The sequence below is a fragment of the Manacus vitellinus genome, unplaced genomic scaffold (genome assembly GCF_001715985.3).
Source record: "Manacus vitellinus isolate BGI_N305 unplaced genomic scaffold, ASM171598v3 scaffold_42_pilon, whole genome shotgun sequence".
NCBI lineage: Eukaryota > Metazoa > Chordata > Aves > Passeriformes > Pipridae > Manacus > Manacus vitellinus.
In genome coordinates this window covers 6528335-6544798 of record NW_021940553.1, presented here as the reverse complement: position 1 = coordinate 6544798, position 16464 = coordinate 6528335, and the positions used below count along the sequence as shown (strand labels likewise).

At 43.0% G+C, this 16464-nt stretch overlaps 1 protein-coding gene across 17 annotated transcripts in view; it reads right to left on the bottom strand.

Annotated features, from left to right (window-relative positions):
- Positions 1–16464, bottom strand: part of CELF4 (CUGBP Elav-like family member 4) — a 701622-nt gene that overhangs the window by 74557 nt on the left and 610601 nt on the right. For all 17 annotated transcript variants that reach the window (XM_018078794.2, XM_018078786.2, XM_018078787.2 and 14 more), the window contains one exon: positions 8170–8313. In XM_018078794.2, the coding sequence (XP_017934283.1) occupies positions 8170–8313 (144 nt within the window). The remainder of the gene's footprint in view (positions 1–8169; positions 8314–16464) is intronic.

Below are 16464 nucleotides of genomic sequence, written 5' to 3'. Positions count from 1 at the left end.
AGAGTGATGTATGGTTGGTTGTATGTGTGCCATAGTCTTGCTGGCAGATATCAGCCTGGTATTTGAACAAGAGACATTCTAGACTAGGCAGAGGACTATGTTTTTGGCATTTCCCACTGTCAGGTTCAGTAAACTAAATACAGATTGGGTTTGCTTTGAGCTGGTCACCCACCATGGTTGATGTGCAAACAGGCAGAGAAATCTAGGCCGAGATTCATCTCTCCCTTCTGTACCCAAATGCCTCTGGGCAGATGGATTGCAGCTTTGTTTCTCCCTGTGGACTGGATGTGGAACCTCAATTGATTGGTTCAGCTGCACCTACCAACACAGTCAGATGAAATAATTTCCACCCCTTACCTGGTCCTCAGCAGATATTTTTGGAACTTGGTTCACATTCATTTAAAAGAAAGGCGTTAATCCCATTTTTTGAGTTTCACCTGTGCTGCTGAGAAACAGGGCTCTATCTAAAAAGTTGCTGCATTGGCAATAGTAGTACAAATTATTCTAGTGCTCCAAAGAAAATCTCCATTTTGCACTCAGCAGAGCTACGCAGTCACTTGTGACATTAATTATGGCTTATGCAACTTTTTCTCCCACTTATGGATGTCTCTAAGCTGTTCAGAGTTAACAATGGCAGGTGCTCCTCCTGTTTGCAAATCAGGTAACCTCAGTGTGTCACTTCTTGTGCTTTCGGAGGGATTATAAATTTGCACTGGAAGGTGCCTGTTTGCAGAGTATGCCTTGGCTACAAGGATTGCAAGGTTCCTTTTTGCAATGCAATGTCATTCATGCCCTTCTGTCACGGACCTTTGGAGAGAAGAAGGTATTTTCTCTCTCCTTATGAGAAGAACTAGACGTTCCTAATCTACTGATCTATGTTGAAGGTGCAGGGTCTGCAGTCTAAAGCCTGGTGAATTTCAGTGAAATGGTCACTTAAAACTGGCCATACTCCCACAGAGACCGAATTAGGACTGTGAGGAGCAAAGAGGTTAAATTTATCTTGGGGTTAAAAAGCTAATGCAGTAAAAATAAAGTCCTAAGCTGTGTTTTGGTAAACTAGATCAAGTACTTCGGCTACAACAGAGATCCTGCAGAGAGCAGTCACCCACTTTCTGTTATGCTCAGTGCTCTGTGGAGGTACTCTCCAAGATGTCCTAGAAAACTAGCATGCTGAAATAAGCTGGACCCCTTCATATCATGACCCAAAAGACACAGAGCTCACTGCAGTCTCTGGGTTAACCTAGGGTTTCCTGGAGCTCAGAGGAGTAGAGCTTCCCACATCTGAACACAGATGTGTACCCCTGTTAACTGGCTTTGCTACTTTGGCTAGAGAGTGGACCTTGACTTGTCCTAAAACTGTCTGGACATTTCAACTCTTGACAACCCTCCTGCCTCCTTTCTAAGGTCACAGGTCCCATTCACACCTGTCCTGTTCTTGTTGGATGTGCTCAGGAGTGAAGGTTAAGGGGAAAGAAGAGGGAGCTCCCACCCAGCCCAGTGGTCAAAGCCTGACTGAGTGCAGTGGCACAATGCAGGTAGGAGGACAGGAACTCAGTCACCTTGGAAGAAGTTGACAGGATAAGATCTACCTCCTCCCCTCCCAGGATGGCTCCAGGGAAATTTACAAAAGAAGAGCAAGTCCTGTAAGGGTCACCAGTCTTCCTTATAAAACCTCCAGGGCATTCCCAGTGAAAGTCACCCCACTCCTTCCCCAACTCTCCCGGAAGACAAATGTCCCATCCACTATCTTTTCACTTTGAAAGAGACCCAGCGTATGGTCCCAGTTAATAAAACTGTAGAAAGTGAGGCAGTGACCCCACCAGAGGCAAATCAATAGCAGCAGGGCCCCTGGGTATTGTGTACTTTAAAATATGCCATTTGAAATGCAGATTTTCCCTGCCTGGGCTGGGGCTACAGAGCACTAATCAGGAAGACAGCAGCCTTATTGTCTCAGACTGATCCAAGGGGATGTAGAGGAGCTTTTCCCTCCCTTAGCTGAAAGGACGTATTTCCTTTTGCTTCTCTTACTTCCTTGGCATGACCTTTGCCTCAGCATTTAGAGCCTTTTCCCATCCATTTTAAAGATTCGTTCCTTCTTTCCTGCTAACTTTTCTTTTGCTCAAATATTTATCTCCTGAGGAGACCAGGAGATGCTACCAGACTGGTTCCTGCCACACCTCAAGACAGCACCTCAAGAGGTAGAGAACCTGCAGTTGCCATCCCAATGCTTGAGAACTGGTGGGGCAGGTGGAGAGGCGCTGGTAAAGCCATCCAAACCATGGGAAGGGGTGGCAATGATGGTTGATCAATAGAGGGAGATGGAAGGATTTGTCTCACACATCTTTTTACTACCTTGAGTTGCAGCTGTACTCAAGGGCAAGAAATACTCTCCTTTTTCTTACAGGAGGAACAATTGCATGGAGACATGAAGGAACTTTCTCAAGGTCAAAAACTCCTGCTGGAAATAGGACAAGAAAGCACAGCCTGCCTTGCTCAGCCCCCAAAAGAAATGCGTGTGAAAATGAAAAGGGGAAGAGGAGAAAGGAGGATTATTTCCGATGAACTCTTTTTGAAATAGTGTGATCATTGCCCTTGGAGAGGTCTTACTCTGAATGATGTGATGACCTTCCCCTTTTTTTTCAGTGTTATTTGCCATCCTTGTCTCTGAATGACATGATTTTTTTTGACTTTTAACATTCTTCATTTAGTATAATAAAAGTAATAACAGCATCCCACACTTCCCACATCTAACAATCTATATAGACACTTAGCTAATGAATCCTCATGGTAACCCTGTGATAGAAAGAGCTAAGCAAAGTGATCAACCAAGCAGCAAGAGGACTCATATCTGGTAAAGTCACAGAATTGGCAAATTCATGTCTGTTTTACCTAACTGGCCATTAGGAGGTAAAACTAAAAATACCTTTCAAGCCATCAAACAGGCAGAAGATGATTGGTAAAAAAGCCAAAATAGTCTTTCATACATTTTTAATGTTTTCAAGAAAACAGAAATTTCTGTTTTGAAAGTAAAATTTAAATTTAATTAAATTTTTTTTTAAAAAATCAAACAAATGTGCAACACCTGTATTCATGTGCCTTAGTGTCTTTCCAGTCTGATACACAACAGTTCAGGTTTCTGATTTCCTGTGAACTGTGGAAAAAACCCAAAGCCTAAAAAAGATTGTACAGAGAGCCCAAATGTGAGTGTTCATTATTTCTGAATTACCAGGGAGCTGGTGGTCAGAAACATGGTATTAGCACTGCTACAGAGTATTATGGCCTCAAAATAGCTTCCTCTCCTGGAACAGATCAGAGCAAGTGATTTGCGTACCAGGTAGTATTTACCAAATATACCGTCTCATTTTGGCTATTTAAATGTAATAACTATTATATCCAGAAGATAGCCTATAGTCAGTAATTTTCCCCCAATTTCATAGGGCTAGCTGATTTTTTTTAAAGTATCTTTCCAAAATAATTTCACAGTACAAATTGAATAAATTTAGGAAGGAGAGATCCTTCCCATCAGCACTACCTCAGATTATTTAGCAGAAATATCCTTTCATCTCCACAGGAGCTGGACAGCGAGGTAGAAGGGGACACCTAGGCTTTTGTAGTCAGTATGGTAGTCATTGCTGCCCTAACTTCCCAAGAAGACCAGCTGTGATGATGACTGATAGCTCTGTTGTGCTGGACATTCCCAGATTTGTTGCAGTTTTTGTCTGGAGTTTGGGAGCAGCAGCCATTTGTACTTTTTCAGAGTGAGGAGAGCCGGGATTTACGGATGGGAAAGGACTTGCTCCAGGCCAGAGTAAATGCTAGGATTGCCTATGTTGTCTCTGCCCCACTCTGTCTGTTTTTACTCACAAACTCTATGCCTATCCCTGCCGCAGGGTGCAATCAGTCCCAAGGCTGGAGTTTGGCCAGAAGACCATGGCTAACACTCCCACCCCATTTTTTATGTAAACTTGATTTACGACTTTGATCTTATCTTAAATAATTTAAAAATTAAATAATTTATTATGTATCTGTCACTTTCCAAGGCTCTTTCCTTTGTTCTTGCTTTGCTCTTCTGCATTTTCCCATCTTCCTAACCCTTTTTTGATCTGTGAACATTTCCTTTCTGTGTGGTGGGGCGTCACTGACACGAGACAGCTCCTAACTATTCCTTGCCACTTTCTGCACAGAAAGACCTACAGGAACTTTTGCCACCATTGTTTGTTTGGGCCAGGATTGTACTACCACTATTTACAGTCTGTTTTGATTTTTACTGCTTGCGATTTTGGGCTTGGCCATCCCACCTCTTACCAAGATCTAAGAAGGTGTGCTGCGCTCCTCTGAGGTGGAGAGTGTCCCTGCAGGCTCATTCTTGTCTGGCAGCAAATCAAGGTGGTGCCAGCTAGCATCACTCTCCTCTCCAGACTGAGTTCAAATCTATAACTCAATCTGGGCTTAACTTAGACTGCAGAAAGAGCTATCAACACCCAGCTGGTGTATATTCACAGTAACCCGACACCAAAAAGAGCTGATGCTCTGTACACGTGTGAAATAAAAAAAATAATTGCCCCATAAAAGGAGAAGTTAAATGAGTATGGGAAGATATTGCTAAAAAGAAAAAACCTAAACCAAACAAACACACAAAAAACAAACAAAGAAAAACCCCCCAAAAAAACCAATTCCAAAAAACCCCACCAAACCAAACCAAACCAACCAAACAAAAAGAACAAACCACCAGACTCTGAAACAAATTAGTGTAGGGCCTCTGGGAGCTTTAGGAAGCCATGAAATTTGACTTGCCTTGAGCTGCATACAAAAGAGGTGAAGTGAGTCTGGTGTGGCTTTCTGTGTCACTGAAACAGTGTACAGGGTTGGTGCCAAGCTTTGTCTGGTCTGCTTGCAGGTGGCACATGAGGAGAGGATGGAAAACCGCACAAAGTGGAGAAGTCCCTTTGCTTCCTCATATTTTTTACCTCTGGGTCTGAGGCCATACGGCTGCTGAAACCGAGGACTGGTTGCTTGGCTGATGTGAGGCTGCCACTGCTATCAAGGTTAAAGTTGTTTAAGCTGAGGCTAAGTGGGTTGACAGCGTGCAACAGCAGTAGGGAGTGAACTGTGACATGGCCAGTTGCTGAGTTGTAAGGCAGGTAACTTAGGGAGGAGCTGGGGCCCAAATCAGTCCTGATGGCAACAATGAAGACTCAGTCAAACACTGATGGATTGAGATCCTCGTTGCTTCTCCTCAGAGGGTTTGCAAACCTACAGGTGCCCATCAATCTATCATGTGTGTTTCTGATGCACCGGCCACCTTGATGGATTGAGACCTTTTTGCAGGAGCTAATCCAGTCACAGTGATGTGCAAGATGCTTCTCTGGGGCAAATACAGCAAGAAACTGCAGCATATGGGACTTGAACAACTTCCTCTCTGGGGACAGACCATTAGAAACTATTGATAAACTGCTGTCATGGGATTGCTTGAGAAGTCTTACATGGAGACATGAGTCAGGTGTGGACTGTAGGGGGATAGCTGAGAGTACAGACTACAAGTATGAATTAGAGAGCCTAATGTCTCCTGCTTGTTCTGACCTTACTACCAAGCACTGAGGCACTTCTTGCACTTGTGTTACTGCCCTACCACTGTGTGAAAACTTGGAGGGACTGTGCAAGAGAGAGCTGTGTCCCTGAGGGAGAAGAGGAAATAAAGAAATCTGATCATCAGCTTTACTTGTACACGTGGAAACAAGGCCAGGGAGTCAAGTAATTCACTGAGTATCACAAGAGTTGCTGGTGGCCGTGGCATCACCCATCATGACAGTCCTGATCCTGATGTTTCACCTTCTCTCCTCTTGACTTGCATTAGCTCTTTGATTCCATTTTGGGCCGAATAAAACTGCTCTCTCCCTTTTCCTCTTCCTTATCGATCCCTCCATCTCCTGCTGGCATTTGTGAGGTGCCAATCACCTTGATATATAAGAGCCAGCAGTCTGAGGTGGATTAATCAAGACCGAGGGAACGCCACAGAGCCTTGAAGCTCCCTTCCTTCCCTTTTATGTGAGACTGTGAGATGAAACAGATAGGGAGGCTGATTGAGAGACAGCATCTGAGCACGCTCTGGGTGTACAGGCGCCAAACAGGAATGTGATCCCATCATTTAGACAGCTCTGAAGTCCCCAGGGTAATTGGTGTCACCAACTTGTCATATCCAATGGGTCAAGATCTAAAACTTATTCTTTCCCCATTGTTAGCATATTTATCAGGGGGAAAAAAAAGATAATGGGTCCAATTCTGCTTTTGCAGAAATCAATATGAAAAATATTTGTTTGTTTCAATGGGTGGGAGCAGACCAGGAATTGTTTTCACTCTTCCTTCAGCCATAAATCCTCGCCTACCATCATAAAATACCTGTATTATCTGGTGAGAAATGGAGGAAACTTTTGTCATGTAAGGGAGCAGACTTGCATTCTCTCATATCAGGATTAACCTAGGCTGGAAATTAGAAGAGTTACTCTAGATTAAAAATAATTCAAGAAGAGTTTTTGGACCAGAGCATCAGGACAGTGGCGTCTTTACCATCTCTCCAGCTGCCTGATCAATGCCTGTAGAGTAACACTGAAGCCACATCTCCTGCCTGTCAACCTCTGCAAATGTTCATCCCAAGCTACTTGTGGGTTGCCTCCTGTTAATCTCTCTGATATGTAGAGGCAAAAATCCTGCCTCCCTCTGCCAGGCTGCTGACCACTGACCTGGGCTCAGATGGGATTTACTGTCTCTTTTCCAATTCCTACAACCTTCCCTGGCCAGGAGGACAGTTAAAGACAGGCAGGCTGGGGAGGGAACAGTTCTTCTATCATATGAGGAAGGGAGAAGGGGACAAAGGAAGAGACAGAGATTGACTTAGTCTGGGAGTAAAAATGGAGACAGAAAAAAAGAAGTAAACATTTTTCTAGACAAGAGTGAATTAAAAAGTCCAGAACTGCACCAAGAGGTGAAGCTGGGAGGAGAGGGGGAACTTCTGTGGAGCTCTACAGCACATCCTCACACCTCTGCATGGCTCACACAAGGGGTAGACGGGGTTGTACCAAGGGTTCCGTGAGGCTCAGGACCCCCAGAGAAGGACAGAAATTTTCAGATCTTCAAGTTAACAAACAAACATGGGCATGTGATGGGAAATACATGGTACCAACAAATGAGAAAGAAACAGTCAGGGAAGAAAGTAAAGCCTGGTGGTCAGTGCACTGAAGGAAGTATGGGTATAGCAGAGTGTGATTCCTGAGCTGGCCCTGTAAACCTCAGGCAAGGCATTTGGTCTCTTGTTCAGGAATATGTTACTCTGGAAAATGGTACTTCCCTCCTGTACACAAATCTTGCAGAGTACAAGGGGACCACATTTTGCCACCAAACAGATGAAGCACTCAGATACACTGCCTGCAAATGTGCTCTAGAGGAGGCAACAAAATCACTGGGCAGTATTGTGTCTATTGTGTCTGCCTCCTGCAGGCATCACCTCTACCTGCCTCTGAAATACCTGACAGAAAGTCCAAGTTACCTGAACCCAACCTTGTCTTGCAGGTCCTTGTAAATTGTAGCCTAAGAAATAGTACTAGTGCCAGAGACATCAATTTCAGGCCATCATCAAAAGCCCAGCTCCCTGTACAATCCCGTCTTCTCAGGGGCCCAGTGTCCAGGTTTCGTATGTACATAAAGTACCTGAAGCAAATCCAACAGGACTTTTTCCCAGTGCACTTAAATCATACTGTTTTGGGAAGCCAACACTGTATATGTACATATCTGCTTGCCCATTTTGTTATTATCTAGCATGCTTTCATGAACCTAAAAACATTTCTGTCAACAACTGCCATTTCATCCTGTGGTCACTCCAAGGTACCCAGAAGCCACATGATGACATGAGGCAAAGAACTAGGATAAACTGAATTCAGGCTTATTTTATCCAAATGCTCAAAGGCTAGTTGTGCTTTTATTTTATAACAATGACTTAGACCCCATAGGAAGCGTTTTGCATGGGTCCACACATGATCGTGGTGTGGTTACTGCTAGAATTGGCTACTGCTAGAACTGGATACTGCACCTCTGAGACTTGCCTGGGAGATTCCCTTGTCTGCCCTGGATAATATTCCCAATTCCATGAACATGTGTAGAGTCAGGGTCTATACTTACTGCCTGTGCATAGGCGCCATAAGCCCCAAACTGGATGGCCATGGGGTTGAACATGCCCATTTGTCCTGCCATTTGCTGCATGCGCCTCATTGTACGCTCCTTGTCCGTGTCCGCAAACTTCACCACCAGGCTTGAAGAGGCTCCCTGCAGGACAGGAAAAAAAAAGGACACACAAGAGGGAATGAGCTAGATACACACTTGCTCACCAATCCATACATGTAACACAGACTTGGTACAACAAAATTCTGCTGGAGCTGACTTTTTCCATGCAAAAAAAATCAGGTTTTTGAATTTGACCCTTGCAAGGGGCTGAGAGCATCAGGAAGGAAGTAAAGGACCCAGGAGGGTGAATGCCAGCAGCCTGTTTCCTAATTTCCTCTTAAATTCAAAGTCCTAGCCTGTCATTCATGTTCCCTCTGTAAAAGTTTTTGCCTTATTCTTTCAACCTTCAGGTCCATTAGGTTGTCCTCATCAGAGGACAAAGGTCTGAACTCAGTGCAGCAAAATGTAAGAGGCTTTGCTGAATGAATGCGGTAGGATTTGGGGACCTATTTGTTTTGGTGGAATGTGCGAGGTTTCTGCATTCTAGACCCCTGAACTGGATCGCCCTTTCATGCTGCTCTCTTGTAACCCATAGTGAGAAATCTCTGCCCAGCCTTGGAGATGAGACTCCGTATCGTGGGCAGAGTGTATGTACCATCATGAAACAACATCTGTTCTGCACTGTTAAATTAGGGGAGGAAAAATAGTACCTGATGGACCTGAGTTTCCTCTTAGAAAATTGAGACTACTACACAAACCCCCACATTTAAAGCTACACATCTCCAGGAAAGCTTTGTGATATTAGGATTTTGTCTACAGTCAACACCAGTGCAGAACTACAGATGACCATCAGAACTGCCTGCAGAAAACTGTGAAAAACATGGTGCTTTTGGGGATGAAAGAAATCCCTCTCCTTCCCAGAATGAGATGAAAGGTCAGTAGCTGCAATCCTTACATTTCTAATAGGAGACAGAGATGGGAAGAAACAGATCTACTTAGGAAGGAAGGCACTGGTATTTTTTTGTCTTGCTCCAAGGAAGTCCCAGCTTCATGGGTTGGTTGACTCCCCACAGGGTGTTCTCCCTGAGGATGGAGGAGATGCAGAGAGGGGAGAATCTGGCCACTGCCCTGGCAGCAGGGGACAGTTGCCTCGGTACCTGGGCTGCCATCAAGCCTGGGGAGAACAGGTGAGCTGTCAGGAGGCTGACAAAAGGCAGCTGAAATCATTGTGCTCCCATGGTACACTTCCCTTTTGACAAACTGGTATTCATTGTTGGAAATATAGTCAGCCGGAAATTACCAGCTCAGCCTCCGGCTGTGGCACTAGAGGAAGACCAGCTCCATGCCAGAGGAGCTGAGATATTTCAGGACCCTCTTTTTTCTAACAGGTGGATTTTCTCAGATTGTACAGGAACAATATTATTAACTGGCTTGCACGCACTCCTATGTAACTGCAAGCACAAAAAATAGTCTCTGTGAAAGCAGAGTTGCTCTGCTACAAACTGGGAAGAATGTAGTAAACCACAGATATGGATGTACATATATATAAGTCTGAGCTATACATATTCAATAGCCTCTCCAGATCCTCGGTTATGAATAAAGACTTGAGGAATTAACTTGCTAAAAAAAGACCCCAACAATCTAAGGCCACACAATGAGCGATGTTCCCCCGGATTAGCAGTCTGTTCTGGGAGAAAGTGATTTTCATTGGTAAAGAATCTTTCTTTTTGACCCGTTAGTCTTTCTCTAATAAATCTATAACCTGCTAACACAATGTGGTGAAGAGCAAGGTTTTGAAAAAAGTGCTTCAGGAAAACAAAGGGACGGAGAGATGAATACTCCATTCAAGGATGGAGAGCAATCTTCAGAAGTTATTAAAAAACCAAAACAGAAGGGGGAGTGGAAGGGGGAGAAGAAAAAAAATCTAGCCAAAATTCCCCTGCATTTCTGTTGAAGGCTAGATGACTTTTCATTTTTTTTACATCACATGATGTAGTTATTGATCCTTCCCCAAATCACACTCTTAATTGCAGCTCATCGACAAATGAATATTTTAATGCATACATTTCCTGCTAATTATCACCTGGACTAGTTCTTAATTAGATTTCAACACTCATTTAATTAACCCTGATCCAAGAGACTGTTTGGTAACTCGAATCTAATGATTTAAACCTATTTGCAGCTGTATTGGAGGGAGGCACTGGTCCACAGCAGATTGGGCTGTTGTGATTTGCAGAGCAGAGGCTGCAGCACTGTGGGCACAATGTAGGATGGAGGATTTTGAAACTGAAACAGGCACATGAGTATTCAACTCTGCAAAGGGGTTTAGAAGATATGACCTGCTCTTGTTAGAAGGACAGAGAAGTGTAAATAAAAGTTGGTGTCTTCTTCCTTCCTCTTTTATTTCTAACTCTATTTGCCCTGGAAGGCTTAGGGCAAGAACTGCCTCAGGCATTTGCTGATGCCTCACACTGTTGAAAACCAAGCTATTATTGTAGGTGGCATCATGAAAACATGGGTAACCTCCACACGAAGTGCTTGCCCCTGGAGTGTTCTTCCCTCCTGACATGAGTCATAGTGACTGCACAGCAGCTGTTTGACCCAATGGGATCTCGTATTGCCTCTTACGAGATGTTTTTCTGGGTTGCCTGTCGCAGCAGGACTTCAGAACCCTTTGAACATCTCTATCACATACAGAGAGCAGAAAGGCCATTGGCAAATAAATGCAAGCTAGAGCACACTCTACAAAGAAAGAAGAGAAAAAGAAGGTTTTTTTAAGAGTGCAAGTGGTTAGAGATGTGTAGCCAGTAGAAATGCTGCAATGTTCTTGAATATGAAGATCGACCTTGGGATTGATGCTTTCTGTGTGTGGTTCCTCATGTGCAGCTCTTTCATGTGGCCCAAAGGAGATCAGGCAGTAAATGCTATCAGATCTGCCAGTGCAGGACTTTTAGCCGTGGAGCCAAACACTGCTGTTCATCTACAGCAGAACAAGGCTACTTCCTACTCCGGTGACTACTACTCCACTGAATAACAACAGAAATGCCCCAGAATGGGCCAGATTTTCCATAGGGTAAAAACCCCAGAGCCCTTCATCTGGACTATTTATTGCTTCCTCAAGCAACTAAACTGCGGTGTAAATCATCTGTTGTCTGCTGACAAAGGCAATAGGTCCTGTCTGCTCAGTCATTTATTAGTAATACATAATCTCCTTCTTGCTCTCTCTGGCTGTTGGACTGGACCTTATATTTTGCCAAACCCCAAGAGAGTTACACTGGGTAAGTCAATAATGTTTGAAATGTACTTCTGCATTACAGTGAGGAAAAGACCTGTTTATTTCACTACCCTGCAGACCCACAGTCAGAAGAGACCATCATGAAAGTGAGCATTCCTGCTGGTGCCTCTGCAATGGGCTGCTTGGAATTGGCATTTATCTCCTTTTCCATCAAATCAACCTCCTTTTTCAAGTACTTTGATATCTACTGATGAAAAGAATAATGTAGGTCTAAGTATTATTATGCTTTTCCTATTCTCTCTTGGGCCAGCAAGTCTACTTAATATGACTATCTTGCTTCCAGTCCCCCTCCCTCACATGGTAATGAATTGCTCCCCTTAGTCAGCAGAGTCTGATACTCTCTAGGCTGGCGGTGCGAGTGAAAAGATGGAGGAAAAATCACTCTGCGCCACACTCACTTTGTAATCCCTAATCAGAGTCCTCTGTGGGAAAAACTAATTTCCCAGCCTGTCTTGACGTGTGAAATAAAGTCATTCTTGAAAACAGGAGCTTGACAGGTCGCTTGTGAAATTTCATATTCAGCTAAAAATAAAATATCCATCCATTGATATTTCATTTAAAGGCAAAGGAGAAAAAAATCCTTTGCCTGGCTGTTGGAACTGTTTCCCATTAGACATGATCTTCCAAATGGAGTGCATACACAAATTAAACAAAAGCTTTTCAGGAGGCCAAATATTACTGCACAGCATCAGGGAAAGTTGTTTCTCCCTAGAACAATATTCATAGGAAAAGTTTTGTGAAGGTGTTGCCTTGTAGAATATATGTCTGAATTTCCTTTTCCTGATAGCCCTATAAGTCTCCTCTAACCCAGTAGGTTACCAATCCCCATAGATGGTTAGACATCTTTTTCTTGCAAAACTGATGAATCTGGGCCTAATTTGTAAAAGTCTTTAGGTAATGTTTCACTTTAAGCTTGGTGAATGACATATTGGAGGTAAGCATACACTTAAGCACTTTTAACACAAGGGTGTCTCTCTCATACAGGTGGACCTTTGTATCTTGGTTAGCTCAAATAGAGCCAGTCAAAATCTCTGGGCAAAAAATACTGAAAAAAGGTTTGTTACATTAAAGTTCCAGTGACTGAGCCCTTGAATATAAAAGATCTGAATGTGCAAATCCCATAAACTACCTTCCGAAATGTCAGCTGTAGACACAAACTAAGATGCTTAAATGAATAGGTGCTGCCTTCCTAAGTGTCACCACATGAATGGTTTTTCTTGTGGTGGAAATTCTGCTTTAGCACTCCCTTTGCTACTGTAAAGCGGAGCTGGGAGGATGCTGATCCTCAGCAAGACAATCAGGCAAAGTATTACGACACAAGGATCCTTGATGTTACAGCCTGAAATCCAGAGGAAGGATTCTCTGCTTTGGACTCTGTCAGCTCAGGCCGTTTGGTATGTTTCCCCTAAGTTTGAAAACAAATTTGGATTTTTGTTTTAAATGCCTGTGCAGCTTTACTGAAAGTCAGTCTGCTGAATTAGCCAGTGGGATTTGACCCCAGCCTGAGGTTTTAGATAAGCAAAAAAGAAACTACTGTCCAGATTAAAACCATAGAGCAAAGGGAATTTTAGGTAGGTAGAAGTGTAATTACCCAGGCTGGAAGATGGCCAGAAGAGGGGGACTTACATCCCTCCTATCTTGTGAAATATGTTGTTTTTCTGTACTCAGGGCTTCAATTTCGTGTCTCATCTGAAAGATGAGTAGGACAGCAGTCCTACTCTAGGAGCTGGTTTAGGCACACTTGAGAGCGACAGAGATGGAGAGGGGAAAGAAGGCATTCATCCAGGACTTTAGTGATGGACCCTTTGATAATGCTGCTCCCTCAGTAGAGAAGATTCTTCATGAAATGTCTAAGCAGAGAGAGTTGCTGCAGGTACTTCCCTTCACAGGTCTCCGGAGCCGTAATTTATTTGGAGTGGAAGCTTGATTTAGATTTTACTTCCCATACACTACTTAGCAGGTGTCTCTCAGAGCTAAAGTTATTGCTTTCCACAGGGCAACAGAATCATTGAGTCCTGGTGTCACTGTACCCATTTCTAATTAGAAAGAACTCAATATATAACCCAGGTGTTAGTATACCCCTCAAATCAAAGCCAGTTATCTGAAAAACCTAAACTTAAAAGCAGAGTTCTTCAAGCACCTCTGCATTTTTCAGCTCAGTCTATGAATGATAAAAGTCCTCACAGAATCATTCACCTTCCCTAATGTGTTATGAACTGAAAAATATTGTTATATCAACATAATGGAAATTATTACCAGCTATTTAGCAATATGAAAGCAATAAATAATTATTTTTATGTTATTTGAAGAAAAATTTAAAATCCAGAATTCAGAAGAGATTGTTACATGTTTCCCCTTTCCAGTAAGAGTAACATGGTTTGGAAGACTAGGTATGATTAGCTTTGTACTAACTAAAAAATATACTTCCTCTGAAAATATTCTTACAGCAAAAAAAAAAGACATAATTTTTTTATAAATTATTACTACTACTAAGAAAATCTTTGATGGCTGCAGCTTTGAGCCTCATAAAAGGTAGTGTCTGAATGACATTTCCTTTTAGTTAAACAAGCACGAATGAAAATAAGAGAAGTGGAACAATTCCAGAGTCATAAAATAAATTGTCCATTGTCAAATTGAGGAAAAGTCACAACCAGGTATGGAGCTCCTGATGCTTCAGGACTCTGCTCACATGAGCTCCATGCTTCTTTGGCAGTTTGAGATGGGGACATGAACAGCCTAAGATGACTTGGAAAAAAGCAGACGTAGAGAAAGGGCTTGCAAGCTGGGCAGATACATTTCAGCTGTGCACGTGACATGAAAGAACATTTCCATGGCACCGAGTTCCAAACATGCTTCACATAACTGGGCATCCCAAATCCCTGTCATGCTGCTTGACTCTAGGATGTTGTGGTGTAAAGCATCTTGCTCAACTGAGATAAGAAGAAGATTTGAATTTTTGCAACATTTTTAAACTGAAGATTTTCAAGCACTGGCCAGCCATGGGGTTGAACCAGATGATCTTTAAAGGTCCCTTCCAACCCAAACTATTTCATGCTTCTATAATTATTTGAGAAAATATTCTGCTTTCAGGGAGGTATCACCCATGCTTCAGTATAATGAAAATAGGTGGTCAACTCTAGCTATGAAGTACTGTAAATTCAGTGAAGCTGTATTGTTTTTTGGTGAAATAAGAAGTTGGTTTACACTGAAGGATCATTCCACTGTACTAAGATTGAAACATGTCCCCTTGCTGCTGGGTGAGACTTCACAACCACTGTTCCTGTATCACCCAGACCTTTGCTATGGGAAATCAAGCTTGTTCTCCTACTAGATTTCACTTGCCAGTGGACATCTGAGACAAAGACATTGGTGTCTGGTAGGATGCTTCACATTCATTTATGAATTTGTGGGAACTTCAGTTGAGGCTCTTATCTGAAAGTCATAGTTTTGATCTAAATACATCTTTGCCCTCTAAAGATTCCTTTTGATCTTTGCAGAACCCATTTTGGTAATAACTACTGAATCACCTAATGCTATGTCTTGGATAGCAATGTACCAGTTACTAAGGTCTTTCTGTATTCCTCACAAGAATGTGTGTTATCAACCCAGACCACACACCTGAGCAGCTGGAAAGGTGTGAATTAAAAGGAAAAAATGAGAAACATCAAGAGTGATTTAATGCTGATCCAGAGCCTACTTAACTATGTAGGAAGATCCCACTGATATAAATGATGTTTAGATCAAAAATACAGGAAGGGAAAAGGAGAAAAAAGAAATGCCCCCAAAGCAAGCAGAGATGTAAAGACAACACTGACATCTTTAATCCTTATTAGAGGAAGGTGGTAATGCCTGGTGGAGCTCCCTCCAGTAGGCTGAGAACTCCCCTGGCAGGCAGGGTGCATTTTATGTCTCCCAGGTTGGAGGCTCATCAATGTCTCCGATATCCCAGAAAGGTCAGTGCTTGGGAATTATTTTAGCCCCCACAAGTCTTAATCTCATCCAGACTATGCAGGAGTTGAGTGCAGTGAGAATTTCAGTGGCTACTGCCAGCACCAGGACTCGGGCAACTCTCAGTGGTGGCATAGTCCTGCTCCTGCTTTCCCGTGGCTGCCTCCACAGCTGCTGATTTAGTGCCTACCTCCCCTTGGGCCCATAAGGAGACACTGTGGTGGCAATTAAATCCATTTGTCCAGAGAGAGATCATGTGGCTCACGAGCAGTTATCATTGGTATCTCATTTGGAGGTGATGAAGGCTTTGATCTAGAGGGAGTAAGGAAGATGTTGAGTGAAGCCTGTCATGTCCCACAGGTCACTTCACTGTCCTGCTGGGTGCCTGTGTGGCTGTGGAAATGTGACTAGAGAAGTGAAGGCCATCTTTGGTGCCAGCATGATTCATACCCCCTGTCAAGCAGCTGGGCTGCCTGGGTTTCTATTCTGGGACCCAGAAAGATATGATTAATTAGTTCATTTATGAAACTGGGGGAGAGGCAGGAAACACAGTCTCACAATTTTATTTTTTTTTCTAGAAAGAATTAAGGGAAATTATGGTAATACTGGGAAACTGCTATCCCAAAGCTTGTAGAATCAGCTATCTTGATGGCAGTAGTGGGATGGGATGGCCTCTGAGCTTTAGTCCCTCTTTACCCAGAACCCACTGCCCAAAGGAAAGGAAAGCTGAGCTATCAAAAGTTGTTGGAGTTTGATGGAAGAAATGTCTGCAAATTAACATCTTGGTATTACATGTCCAGTGCTTTTTTCATCCTAAAAGACAACGCATGCCTTTATAAATGGTGTTGAGGTAGCATATTCAGAAAAATCATTCATTACTGTGAGGAGAGACAGGCTTGCTGCTGGTGAGTTATAAATGGGTTTCTAAGGTATTATTACTTTTTAATAGAAGGAATGGATGTGCTGTGCTTTGCCTTGAGTTAAACAAGCCAGCCTGTGTGTTATACAAA